At 42.8% G+C, this 13296-nt stretch overlaps 1 protein-coding gene across 8 annotated transcripts in view; it reads right to left on the bottom strand.

Annotated features, from left to right (window-relative positions):
* Positions 1-1177: 1177 nt before the first annotated feature.
* The window catches only part of LOC125936663 (RNA-binding protein 12), a 34964-nt gene continuing 22845 nt past the window's right edge, over positions 1178-13296 (bottom strand). For all 8 annotated transcript variants that reach the window (XM_049650881.1, XM_049650888.1, XM_049650883.1 and 5 more), the window contains 15 exons: positions 6181-6309; positions 5902-6081; positions 5671-5745; positions 5518-5589; positions 5303-5383; positions 5044-5133; positions 4850-4936; positions 4622-4708; positions 4469-4528; positions 4256-4389; positions 4097-4151; positions 3799-3850; positions 2097-2230; positions 1708-1944; positions 1178-1509 (listed from right to left, as the gene is read on the bottom strand). In XM_049650881.1, coding sequence (XP_049506838.1) covers positions 1369-1509; positions 1708-1944; positions 2097-2230; positions 3799-3850; positions 4097-4151; positions 4256-4389; positions 4469-4528; positions 4622-4708; positions 4850-4936; positions 5044-5133; positions 5303-5383; positions 5518-5589; positions 5671-5745; positions 5902-6081; positions 6181-6309 — 1614 coding nt within the window. In that variant the 3' untranslated portion in view covers positions 1178-1368. The remainder of the gene's footprint in view (positions 1510-1707; positions 1945-2096; positions 2231-3798; positions 3851-4096; positions 4152-4255; positions 4390-4468; positions 4529-4621; positions 4709-4849; positions 4937-5043; positions 5134-5302; positions 5384-5517; positions 5590-5670; positions 5746-5901; positions 6082-6180; positions 6310-13296) is intronic.

Below are 13296 nucleotides of genomic sequence, written 5' to 3'. Positions count from 1 at the left end.
TTAACCTAAAAAAAGCCTATAAACAGGCTATTCAGAAGAAATATAACCATAAACACATGAATGATATCTAGCCTTCAAAATTAAATAGATCCAAGCTAAAAATGACAAATTTTTTTTTGCCTGTCAGATTAACAGAAAAGGGGTAAAAAAATTTAAAAAATTAAAAAAACCTGTTATGGAGAGCATTTTACAATATCTATTAAAATTTTAAATATTCTTATCCTTTGATCTAGCATTTCTACTTCCAGGAACCAATCCTTCAGAAATATTGCTGCACAGATAACTGTACAAGGATATTCATTACAGCACTTTGTAGCAGAACAAAATCGGATGGGACCCAAATCTCAATAATGGACTGGCTAAATAAGCTACAATACGCTCATACAAATAATACATAGGCATTAAAAAGAATAAGGTCACCAAAAGTTCTAATGGGCAAGACACCCAATATAACAAAAACAAGGTACAAAGAGTATGTATAATATCCTACTTAGAAAAAAAACGTCAGACTTAGGAAACACATGAACCTTCACCTCTCATTATCTATTTTTATATTTCAAATAATTTTGTAGTAACTAGCATACATTTTAAAGCATGTTAAAATAGTATACACGATATGATCCCATTTTTGTAAAATAAAAAACATGTATACATTATAAATCTGCATTATGGACTAAAAAATCTGTACCAAATACTTTATTGGCACATTGGAGTTTAGATGATAATATTTTTTGTGTATTTTTTCTCTTACAATGAATACACATATTAATTTTCTAGTAAGAAAAAAATAGCTGTTAAACATTTCAGGCTTGTGGTCTATCTTTAGGATTAGAACCACCACTGCTCTCTCCTGCAGGAAGTCTAGCATGATCCATGCACCATCATAAAACTCCTCCCTCCCCTCGCACTTTCCACCTTGTCTTCGTTCCCAGCTCAGCTCTGTCCTAAGGCAGTGCAGGCTGGGTGTTTGGCTTACACTTGATCCTTGTATTTTTTAAAAACAGAGTCAGTGTCTCTACACATCTAGCGAGGAATATCCAATTTCTTTGATTGGGGCTATGCTGTCAGAGGTATCCTTCATTCAACAACCCCTAAGGTGGACAAACTGAGGCTCAGGAGAAATAAACATGGTTAACAGCAGATTTCCACTTAAAAACACAGAGTGGTGGCAAAGCAGTGATCTTCATTGATTTTTATTGAATAAAGGACTCCAGGGGCAAGCAGGAGAGATCAAAAGCAACAATAGCAGGAACAAATATAAAAATATAAAATGTAAAGTGCAAGCACTGGGGAATGTGTGCAGGGTTGAGTTGTGTCCTTGGGGGACACAAGGCTGAGGACTAGCCACAGCCTACCCCCTAAAGGAATCTAGGTCTGAGCGGCCTGTGCAGGGCCCTTGGCTGGGGGTGGAAGTGGCTTGAATGGGGCCCAACCTTGGGCCTTGAAGTAGGAGACCAGTTGTATAGGTACCTCTGCGAGCACAGTCTGTGCCAGTGCCTCCCGAGGGGCCTGCCAGGAGAAGAAGGGCAAGGTCAGTGGTGGCCCCCTAAAAGCATCCCATAGTTTACATTTCATAGCAAAGAAAGGATACAAATCCCAACACCCAAACTTGCCCAGACTTAGATGAAAGGGTAAGTATCCCCACTCAGACAGAGGTGGAGGGGTAAGCTCCCAGATCTGATCTGCCCCCAAACTTGCCCCACTCACATTCTGGAAGCGACGGTAGGGCACAAACTGCACTATATCACGGGCAGCTGCCTCCCCGGAGCGCGTATGCAGGGGTCCACCATCAGCATCCAGCTGCTCCATGGCCTCAAAGTCAGCACCACCCACACCCACGATGATCACCGACATGGGAAGGTGTGAGGCACGCACCACAGCCTCACGTGTAGCCTCCACATCTGTCACAGCACCGTCGGTCAGCAGCAGCAGCACAAAGTATTGCTGGAGATAAGCCCATTCATAAACTGAGGCAGACCCTCCAAACACCCCAGCTACACATCCCCACATTGACAAGAAGTCCCTTGTTACATAGTCCTAAAGGGAGCCCTTGACCAAGACTGCCCACCACTACCTCTACCTCTCATGATCCTCACCGAGGCAGTCCTCTGATGTGCAGCCTGGGTTGCAAACCTGGCCACATGGTTGATAATGGGTGCAAAGTTGGTGGGGCCATAGAGGCGAACTTGGGGCAGGGCTTGGCGATAGGCATCCACAATGCCCTGGATGCCTAGAAAAGGAGGGCAAAAAAAAAAAAACCACACTAAAATACTGAGCCTCTTCAGGGTTGAGTCAGTCCTGACATCACCCCATCCTGGCCAAGGAGATTTGAGAACCTGGGTGCATTTCGTTTGGCCACCCCTATAACCCAAGGTACTTAACCTTATCCTACAGATGGAAAAATTAAGACCAAAGAGAAAAAGAGCACTTGCCCTAAATCACAACTTGAGTTAACACTAATTAAGGGGTCTCCTAAACAAATCTAGGACAGTTGAGCATCAGATTACAACCCACTTAATAATGAATTATAATCTAATTACTAAAATAAGAATCTATGTATATTAAATAATTACCGGGAAGGAAGAAGCTCTTAATTTTTTTTTCCAACCTCCCTCCTCCCCCCATAACTCAGTCTAAGAAGCTCTTAATAAATGTAGGAGGAATTACAAAATCATTTGGCAATCTTAGAGATAACTGATTCACGCAAAGATCAATATGAGCTAAACCCAGAGAATCCTAGTTAATGAGTAACTGGATATTTATATAGCCTCAAAGTATCTTCCCAAAAGATATTTATTAATCACAAATAGTGGAGAAACCTGGTAGTAGACTCTACCTTAACCAAGTGATCAAAGTTAACATGATTGGTAGTAGGATAAATCAACATCATGGGCCTTCTGACATGGTGTACTGAGAAGAACGCCCACCACAAGTACATAATTTGGATCTATCATAAGGAAATACCAGGTAAACCCAAACTGTGAGACATTCTACAAATTACCTAGCCTATAATCTTAAAAAATTTCAATTATCATGACAGACATGAAGAATTCTGGAAGACAAAACAAGTGAATGCATTACACGATCTGAGATTTTCTTTATGCTGTAAAAGACAACTGGCAAAACATGAATAAATTCTAGACTTGATAATAGTATTGATGTTAACTTGCTGATTTTGGGAATTGTACTGTAGTTACATAAGAGAATATCTTTGACTTTAGGAAACACACACTTAACTATTTAGGGATAAAGGGAGCAAAGTTGGTGGGGTCTCAGAGGCAAACTTGGGATAGGACTTATTCACTATAATTCTCAAAACATTTCAGGAAAAAAAATATGTGTGTGTTTATATATACAGACCACTTTAGTTTGTTGTCCATGTTGGGGGAGCCACGAGGTTTGGAACCTCTCTAGACAAAAGAGTTTGGGTAAAAGTATCCTAAAAAGAGCTGAACGAAGGCTTCCACTGATGCCCAGATAAGTACCAGTGAGCTTCCAGGCAAAGATGATAATAGAGAGCACTTGGTATTTGCCGAGGCTTACTTCTTCAAACTTGACATATATCTTCTCCTTAAATATTCAATATCTTATAGTATTTATCCTTTTTATGAAGCCAAAGCACACTGGCCCCAAGTCACATGGTTTTAGCAAGACGCAAGAGACCTAGCTCTAAAATCCACTCCTCTGGACAACAGGATCAGATACCTGCCTCTATTACCCCACACTCCCTTGTCTGCACAGGCTTGGCCCTCTAGGTGTGGACAGATCTGCCTTATGTTGGAGGTTGGAGGAACTTACCTGTGCAGTAGGGGTTATTGGGGTTGAAGTTCAAGGCAAATTCATGGGAGACCTGAAGGCAAGAATGAAAATGAGGTTCTTTCTCTATGGTCATATTTGTGTAAAGAAACAGGACATTATGGTATATGCCAAGCATTGTATAGGAACTATTTAGTCCTGAGTACTTGTTGTGCATATGCCTATAGGGATATATCCCTGCATCTCCACATAAAGCTGGGTGCCAGACAGCAAATCTACGTCATCCCCCCAAATCAGGACCCTGACACTGAAAATAGAGGAGTTGGGGAGCAGTGCTCACCTGCCAATCAGGGGGCACCTGGGCCCCAAATCCAAATGCTGGGAAAAGCTTGTCCCTGTGGAAAGACAGTGAGTTGGAGAAGAGGCAGAGAGGGGACTGTGACCCTAGAGGCTGAAACATCTGCAGGGAGGAGGGCGGGCAAGAGAACAAGTTACTCACGAATCATAGTCCTGAATCACGCTGCCCACACTCCACAGTGCTGTCAGGTACTCGTTGACCCCTGCTGGGCTCAGGTAGTGCAGGGAGTCCGGGGAGGAAGGGTCTCCATTGGAGCCTGTGAAGTCTATACCAACCTGGGAGGAAGGGAGGAGGGGAGCTGAAGGCCACTTTGAGCTCCAGATCTGTTCTGTTGCCCCTGATAAAGCAACTTACAGTGAAGTTGATTTGACAGCCTCCCATCACATAGTCCAGGAAGGAATACTGTGTTTCTACCTGTAGATGAAACCAGGGTCACAGCTGAGGTGAGGAAATTGGGGCTATGGAGCACAGGGGTCAGTGCCTGGGTCACATGGGCTAGTGTCTCACCTGGCAAATCTTGACACAGACAGTCCCAGAGTTCTTGTAGCTTTTCTTTTTCTGCTGTTTCTCAGGGTGGATGCATTCAAAATTGGCCTGGTGAGGAAAGAAAAACTAGGGTAGGAAACTCCCAGAGCATCAGCCAGAACTAGAGCTGCTCTGCCCTCCCTCCCTCCCTCCCTGGGGCTGCAGTCCTTTAGGCCCACCTCAACACCCTTGAGCTGGGCTGGCACTCACCGGGACTGCTTGCAGCTGGGCCAAGCTGGTGTAGAAGGTACCAATGAGATCATGTGAACCATCACTGTCATAGTCTGAGCATCGCACCTGAGGCAGGGGGAGGAGGGGGAGGTGAGTATGTATATATAGTGAGAATAAATCCCTCCCCAGGCTCTCTGCCCCTGGTCGGTCCATTCAGGAGGCAAACTCCTCACCTGGATGGGTATGCTGGGGTCTCCCCCACAGAAATGCTGAAGGGGAACAGAGAAGCGCTTCCATGTAGGGTTCAAGTTGTTCTTGATTACCTGAAGGTGGAGGGCAAAGCCTCTAGTAAGTTCTGGGCTGGCATATGGGGAGCTGTCATCCTTCCTTATCCATGTACAGTCTTGCTCTCCCTATGTTCCAAACCTTGATAATCACAAGCCCCAGGGATTCTCTCATAACCCACTCAGTCCAACACCAGGGGTCTCACACCTCAGATCTGTATACCAGGTGCCATTTCCCATCACTCTGACGGAAGAACTCCAAGAATGGATCTGATTTTCCCAGGAAGTCCTGTCAATGCCACAGAGACCCCAGTGTAAGACTAAGGGAGAGACAACTATACCAGTCCTCACCCCTGCCCCCCAACATACCATCCCTGTCCCCTTAATTCTTAAATCCCCAAGGCTGCCTCCTTCCAGACACACCTTCTTATCTAGGTTTCTGGCCTCCACCTCCATGGTCACTACACGACTATCCTTCATCTCCTGAGCTGATACCTAGGAAAGGGAGGCAGGAGACTGTATCACCTCATGAATTCCTCTTTGACGTAACCCCCTTCCCCCAGAGTTCTTCCTTACCGTGATGGTCCCCCGTCCAGCAGGTTTTCCAGGCTTCAGCATCAAGGGCAGAGTTATTATCTGGCTGGACACAATCTGGGGCAGAGCAGGGGTGGGTGAGAGAGCAAAATCTCAGACAGGGTTAGGTCTTGCTTGACCCCCACCTCCTCCATGTTCCAGACAGTCTGGGTGGTCTGTTAGGGCTCTTACTGAACATGTGTCTGAAAGATTTTAATCCCTAGCCCTACATACCTGTCCTAGGGAACACTCAGCCCCTCCTAGGAAGTCATCATCCCCCAGCTCAGGTGTCTTGTTGTCTATGTCATAGATGCCAAATCGGAGCTTCTGAACTGTTTCAAAGTGGTACTCAAGCTGCAGAGTCTTGGAGAACTCGGGGCTCGAGCAGTTCCGTACTCGCTCAGTTCGGCCAAGCTGTGGGCAGAGGCCAATTAGCGTAACAGTCATACACTCTTCAACCCCCAAAATAGTTCTAGCCTCCCTCCACAACCTTAAACCCACAGTCCTTCTCACCTCAGCCCAGTTGCCCCCTCCCACATCCTGTAAAAGGACGCAGAGTGGGTCAGACTTAGAGCCGATGTCCTTGTCAATGAGATGGTCACAGGAAATGGACAGCTGAACCAAGGTCACACAGTGGGCCATCTGGGAAGAAAGGACCTAAGTCAAGCACTGAGGGCCCTTTCCACCCTTCCCTGACTACAGGTCCCAGTTTAGGAAGGCCAGCAGGCTTCACCCAGGCAGGGCTGAGCCTGTATCCAGCTCCATGACACCCAAGGAAGAGAAGATCCTAGAGCCTCCATACTCCTCTAATTCCTTAGGTGAACTCCACGGGACAGGACATGGTGGGTACAACCAACCCTGGTATGATGGGAAGATGCAGAAAAAGTATACTGGCCTCCATCAACAACTTTGACCCCAAACTTGTCCTCACCCTAAAATCACTATAATGCTCCTAAGACCCAGAATCCAACCCTGATCTTCTCAGAGACCAATGAATCTCACTCTGACCCTCTTACTGGCCCCAGATCAGATCCTAATCCAAGTTCCAGTCCCAACATTGTCTCAAACATGACCATGATCCAGATACTACTCCCCAAAAAGTTTCTTCCTCCAATGATTTCTCACGAACTGTGGGGCCCTGCATCTTGCGATGGTGTTAGGATCCCCCCCAACTCAATCTCCTAGCCTAAAATCAGCTGCTCATGTCCAACTCCTCACTACTCTCACTGCCGCTACCCAGTCCAAGCCATCATTTGTCACCAGGCTTATCGCATTAGCCTCTTTAACTTGTCTCCCTTATCCTATGCCATCCCCACCTCCACCTCCATCCTCACGTTAACAGACTATTCCCAATACGGCAACCAGGGTGATTCTGTTAAGTCAGGTCATGTCACACCTCTGCCCAAACCCTCTAATGATTTCCTATTATTTAGAAAACATCCAAACTCTACCATGGTCTACAAGGTCTTGAAAGATCTAGATCTCTCTAACCTAATTTCCTAACATCTCTCTTGCTCATTCCATTCTGTTCACACAGGTCTGCTTGCCTGCTATTCCTCAAATAAGCTTGTTTCTTCCCTCATATTATCCACATGACTTGTTTCCTCACTCCCTCTAGGTCTTCATTCAAAATCATCATCTCCATTATGAAGAAAAAGGCTCTCCTTTTCTAGGTACTTAAAATTTTAACCCTACTAATACTGACATTGCATACCCTTTTCCTGCTTTTTCTCTTTAGCATTTATCAGTGTCTAATATACTATATATAATGTTTTCCCAACTAGAATGGAAACTGAGGGAATATAAACATGAGGGAAGGGATATTTGTTTGTTCTGTTCACTGCTGTATCCCAAGCACCTGGATAATAAATATTTGCTGAATGAAATCCAAAAGGCTACCTCCAGCCTTAGCTCCCAGCCCAGCCACCTCCAAACTGACTGGCAATCAAGGACCAAGTTTCTCCAATCCATCCATTTCCTCAGCTGAAACATTATCTTCTTGCATGGATCACCATGACTCCCAAGGAACCCCCTCCTCCTACAGTCCCCATAATAATTACCCTCAGACTTGTTACTACCTCTGTGTCCTTGCTGACCCATACACCTGCAGACCATCTGTACCAGCACTATACCCCAGGATGCCTCCAGCCTTAGCCTCCCCTAAACTGACCCTCAGTCAATTCTTCCCCCAACCTAGTTCACAGATAGTGCTGTTCCCATCTTGGTGCCCTGTGTTCTCCATCTGGAGTGCTATTATCAACTGATGTTGGAACAATTATTACACTTTAGCTTGCGTCACAAAGTGCCTGCCTATTCATATCATCTCAGTCCCTACTTGAAAGCATCCAATGATGGAAAACCCACCACTTTCCTAATCTATTTTTAAAAAATATTTTAGAGAAAGAGGCAGGGGCGGGGGGCGGGGGGAGAAAATCTTAAGTAGGCTCTAAGCTCAGTGCAGAGCCCAGTGTGGGGCTCAATCCCACGACCCTGGTATCATGACCTGAGCTGAACTCAAGACTCATATGCTCAACTGACTGAGCCACCCAGGCGCTCCTCTCTTAATCCATTTAGATAGTCCTGTTCCATAAAGTCCCACCCAAACCAACTCAAGTCTGCTGAATCCTCATTTCTACATATTTGTCCTGTATCTCCCCAGTCTAAATTTCCACAGGAAAGCCTTATTCCATCTCTCTCTGAGAACCCATCTGACCTGGAAGCAGTGAAACCCCCAGCTAATATCTGGAAAAAGAGCCCCAGTTCTTTTGAATGTTGCCCCTAGAATGTGGCTTGTAGACTCTGAGCAACCTGATCTTCCCTTTGAAATTTCCCCAAGGAAAACACACAGAGAACACATTCTCCCAAAGGAGTGGGACCACAACTTCCCCAAATCACAGTCTGACTCCATGCTTCTCACTTTACATGTTCTCTGCAGAGCAGAAACAAATGAAGGATGTTCATTTCACTATTGCTAAGAATAGTAAAACACCTGAGACAGCTTAAAGGTCTATTATGTACTAAGTAAACTATGATACATTAAAACAATGGAATGTTGAGCAGCAGCGGGTAAAATATAAGGCAGAACTATATTATATTGGTATTATATGAAAAAATGGTAAGAAAAGTAGGACTCCATGTTAAACTTCAATTGTATGTGTATATACAATAGATTTGAATATGTTGATAAAATACACACACACACACACACACACACACACACACACACATACACACACACGGAAAAGTGGACAACACACCAAAGAAATGCAACTTTTAGGTGTACCTCAGAGAAGTGGGATGAAGGTAAGGATTTTACATGATCCTTACACTTCTGTAATACACTTCTGTATTGTTTCCATATTTTAGTTTATTTTGTAATTTTTAAAGGGCTTCATTATTTTTTTTCCCCAAACCACAACTCAAGTCCTCTTCACTATTCAAAGCCCAAAGCCTCTACCTCCGGTTCAACAACTTGTACCTAAATCCAGAGTTCTCTTGCCTCCTCTCTGGCTTCTCCTAAAGCACTGCCTCAGCTAGTCTTCCTTGATGTCAGCTTCCAGAGTCTCCACCTTAATTAGAAGCCTTGCATAGCTGCCCACGGCCCTTAGATTCAGAGCCAAAATTCCTAGCAAGGTCACCTTAAGGCACAACTCCAGAGGGCACATCTACACAGAATGCAGTAGTTGTAACAATATGGTGCCCCTGCATCCCTAAAAATTCAACCTTCAAACCCCTTCCCAGTCTGCTCTACCTCCTACCATTCTACCACCCAACCAAGTAGTAATCCAAAGCTATTTCTGGTTCCTCAAACACACGCACAAGCTGATACCTCTGAGTTTCTGCCTAAAAAAATGTATTGTCATCCAAAGTTCTGCTATGACATCATTGCTTTATGAAGCCTCACCCACAATCCCAAAGTAAAATTTATCATCTCTCCTCTGGATGATTACATGGCTTCATCATCTTCCTGCAAGCAAACACACACACACACACACACACACACACACACACACACACACACACAGTGTTTTATTAACCAAACAGAAACTAGGTCATACCACTTCTCTGCTCAAAACTCTGGAATGGCATCACAAAACACTCAAAGTCCAAAGTTCTTACAATGGTCTATAAGGCTCTCCCTGCAAGACCTGACACTTATCTAACTAATCATCTAGCCACATAAGTATGTTCCAATCAGGTTTCACTTCTGACACACATACACATCAATCTCATTCCCTGTATCAAAGCTTTTGCATGGTCTTCATCCATATACAGAAAATAAGAAAGTAAGCTGTATTAGAGTAGGAACCACATCTGGTTTGCCTATTTCCAGTACCTACAACAGGACCTACCCTATGGTGGGTATTCAGTAAATTAAATATTAGTGATTTAACACTGAAACTGCCACCAAAATTTCGATTTTTGTCTGTCTACCCTCATAATCTATGGGCTCCTTGGAACTAGGACTGGGTATTATTTCTGTATCCCTAATATCAGTGGCTTAGTACATGGTACTTATAACCATTTGTTGAATAAATGGTAACATGCTTTTGCTCAACTCAAACTTTCAGGCCTTTTCCATTTGAACTACTGTCCAGCAGTAAATCTTCTCTATTCTTATCTTGTACAACTGAGCTTTAAAATTTAAATGCAGGACCCCTGGAACTCAAAACTAAGTGACAATTTAAAAATGGGCAAAGAATTTGATCAGATATTTCGTAAAAGAAAATATATGGATTGGAAATATACAAAGGAAGAGTGATCGACAGCACTAGTCATCAGGGGAATGCAAATTAAAACCACAATGAGATACTATCACATATCCACCACAACAGTTAAAAGTAGAAAAACTGACAATACCAAATGTTGTCAAGGATGTGGAGATCTCATACATCGCTAGTGAAAGCATTAAATATACCACTTTGGAAACAATTTGGCAGCTTATTAGAAAACCAAATACACATCTAGTCAAACAGCAATTCCACCCCCAGATTTTTATCCAAAAGAAAACGTTATGTCCACAAAAAGATTTATACAAGAATGTTCATAGCTGCTTTATTTATAATAGCCAAAATTTTGAAACAGCCCAAGTGTCCATCAATATGAGAATGAATAAACCTTAATATTTATACATGTAAGAGAAAACTACGCAATAACAAAAAGAAACTATTAATATCTGTAACATGGATGAATCTGAAGCATAAAATACATAGACTCCACTTACAAAGTTTTAAGGCAAGCGAAACTAATTTATAATGAAAAAATTCAGAATAGTGGTTATTCTTCCCATGTCCCCCAGGGGAGGGGCAGGTATTAACTGAAGAGAGAACTCTAGAGGGAATCGAAAAGTTCCTCATCTTGATAGGAATGTGAACCACAAATGCATTTTTCATTGCCATCTAATGATACACTTAAGATGTATACATCTTACTGTATGTAAATGTTACCACCCCCCCCCCAAAAAACCTATAAGAAATGATGAACTCAAGACATGAAGTGTGCTGATACTTGCAATTTCTTTTAAATCCACAATAAATAAATAAATAAATAAATAAATAAATAAATGGTATGTTGAATGGATATGTGGTAAAACAAATATAGAAACATTTAAATTGTAGAACTTAAATAGTAGATATATGGATATTTACTGTATAATTTTTTCAACTTTTCTGTATACTCAATGTTTTCACAATAAAATGTTGAGGAAAAGTTTAAGTGGAGGACTTATATTGGAGAACTACGGGTTTATCCCTGATACTTTGTTGAGAACTACAAAGTATTAGCAGTAATTATCTGTGGTGGTGAAGTTACAGGCAACTGGAGCTGCGGCCTTTTCCCTCCCTCCAGGGCTTCTCTAAGATCCCAGAGACAAAGAGGCTTTGGGGAAGACACTTTGGCAGTGGGACAGGCGCTTCTTCTTGTGCTAGGCCTCAATTTCTGGCAGATTAGAGCATTCTTTCCTAGTCTATTACCATTTGCACCCCTTCCCCACAGCTAGTCCTATTCTATCTTTTCTTAAGTTTCTTCTCTGACCAGACTAAAACCCCAATCAGAATTCTGTGGACCTACATGTGCAAATGGGATGGGATTCCATTTCTGAGAGTCAGAGCTTCCTGTGCTACCACAGTTGTTTTTCACAAATCCGCCCCCTTGGCTTCTCGTTGGAATAAGCAAATCCTTATAATGTGCCGTTTTCTATCCTTTGAATCACATTCCCTTTACATTATCTAATGCCTGGGAGTAGTATTCTCTCCCAAATCCTGTTGATCTCCTTTAAAATCTAGCTCCAAGCCTACCTGTTTGGAAATCTTACATAATTAAAACTCCTAGTTCATGTCACTCTTCTATTCCATATCCTTTGAACAGCTACATCCTTAAGCCAGACTCCTTTACTTTTCATCTGGTGCCATTATAATTAATCCCATAGGACTTTCAGCATCCTTTATAGGACTGAAATTTTATAAAACCATATTAAATATCACATTTAAGTGAGTCAATAAAAGCCTCTAAAACTTTCTCATTTATTTTTGTAAAAGAGGTCTAATATTTGCCAATATTCTGAACCAGCATATCTTGCCTGGATGTCTATAAGAGTCTGCATTTCTTAACTGGTCTCATTTCCACTCTCAGTTCAACAAAGTCAGAGACCTTCCCTGACTCCAACCCAACAATACCCAGCTTCTCATAAACCTATCAAAATGTGTAACTTGTTTATTTACTTGCTTATTATCTATTACCTCTAGTAGACTATAAATTCAACATGGGAAGAAACCAAATCTGTCTTGTTCCTATTCTAGTGACTCACACATAGCAGGTACTTTGTAAATATCTGTTGAATTAATACTAGGAAAGGAGTGATAATCCAGGGATCCTCAGAAACGACCCAAATCTAGTCCTAGCCTACTGCTTGAAACCATCAAGAAGAAATGAGCTTTCTAGAACACTCAACACAAGACTAGCTTATTTCTATGTGCCCCCAGCACCCCCAAGCCTTCCATTCTGTGCTAGTCAGGAACTGCAAACAGAAACAACTAAGTATATATAGCACCAATCTTTTCTTCCTTTGTCTTCTACCACTTGAAGCCTCCTTCTCTTGTGCTCTCCCCTGTAGGCTGCTTTCTTCTATTGACAGAAATAAAAAAGAACTGAGTGAGCATCTAATCCAAGTCCCTCAATTCAAGGCGGAGAGGTAAAATGTGATTTAGATAAGGCCACACACATCAGGTTCAACAAAATGAGGACCAAACTCAAATATTCTGACTTCTACATCGTCTAGAACTTTGATTTTTTTTTAACATTTATTTATTTTTGAGACAGAGTGTGAGCGGGGGAGGTGCAGAGAGGGAGACATAGAATCCGAAGCAGGCTCCAGGCTCTGAGCTGTCAGCACAGAGCCGGATGCAGGGCTCAAACCCACAGATCATGAGATCATGACATGAGCCGAAGTCGGATGCTTAACCAACTGAGCCACCCCGGTGCTCCTCTCCTCTAGAACTTTGGACTATAGTCATATCCTTCTCTTCTGAAGAACTTTCCTTCTTGTATCCAACAGCAACATGATGTAGTGGGCAAGAGTATGGGTTCTGCAGTCAAGAGACCAGGCTCCAAATACTGGCCTTACTCCTCTCC

Source organism: Panthera uncia (assembly GCF_023721935.1).
Source record: "Panthera uncia isolate 11264 chromosome A3 unlocalized genomic scaffold, Puncia_PCG_1.0 HiC_scaffold_11, whole genome shotgun sequence".
Classification (NCBI taxonomy): domain Eukaryota; kingdom Metazoa; phylum Chordata; class Mammalia; order Carnivora; family Felidae; genus Panthera; species Panthera uncia.
The sequence above is the reverse complement of the archived record's forward strand: the minus strand, read 5'-3'. Positions and strand labels throughout refer to the sequence as shown.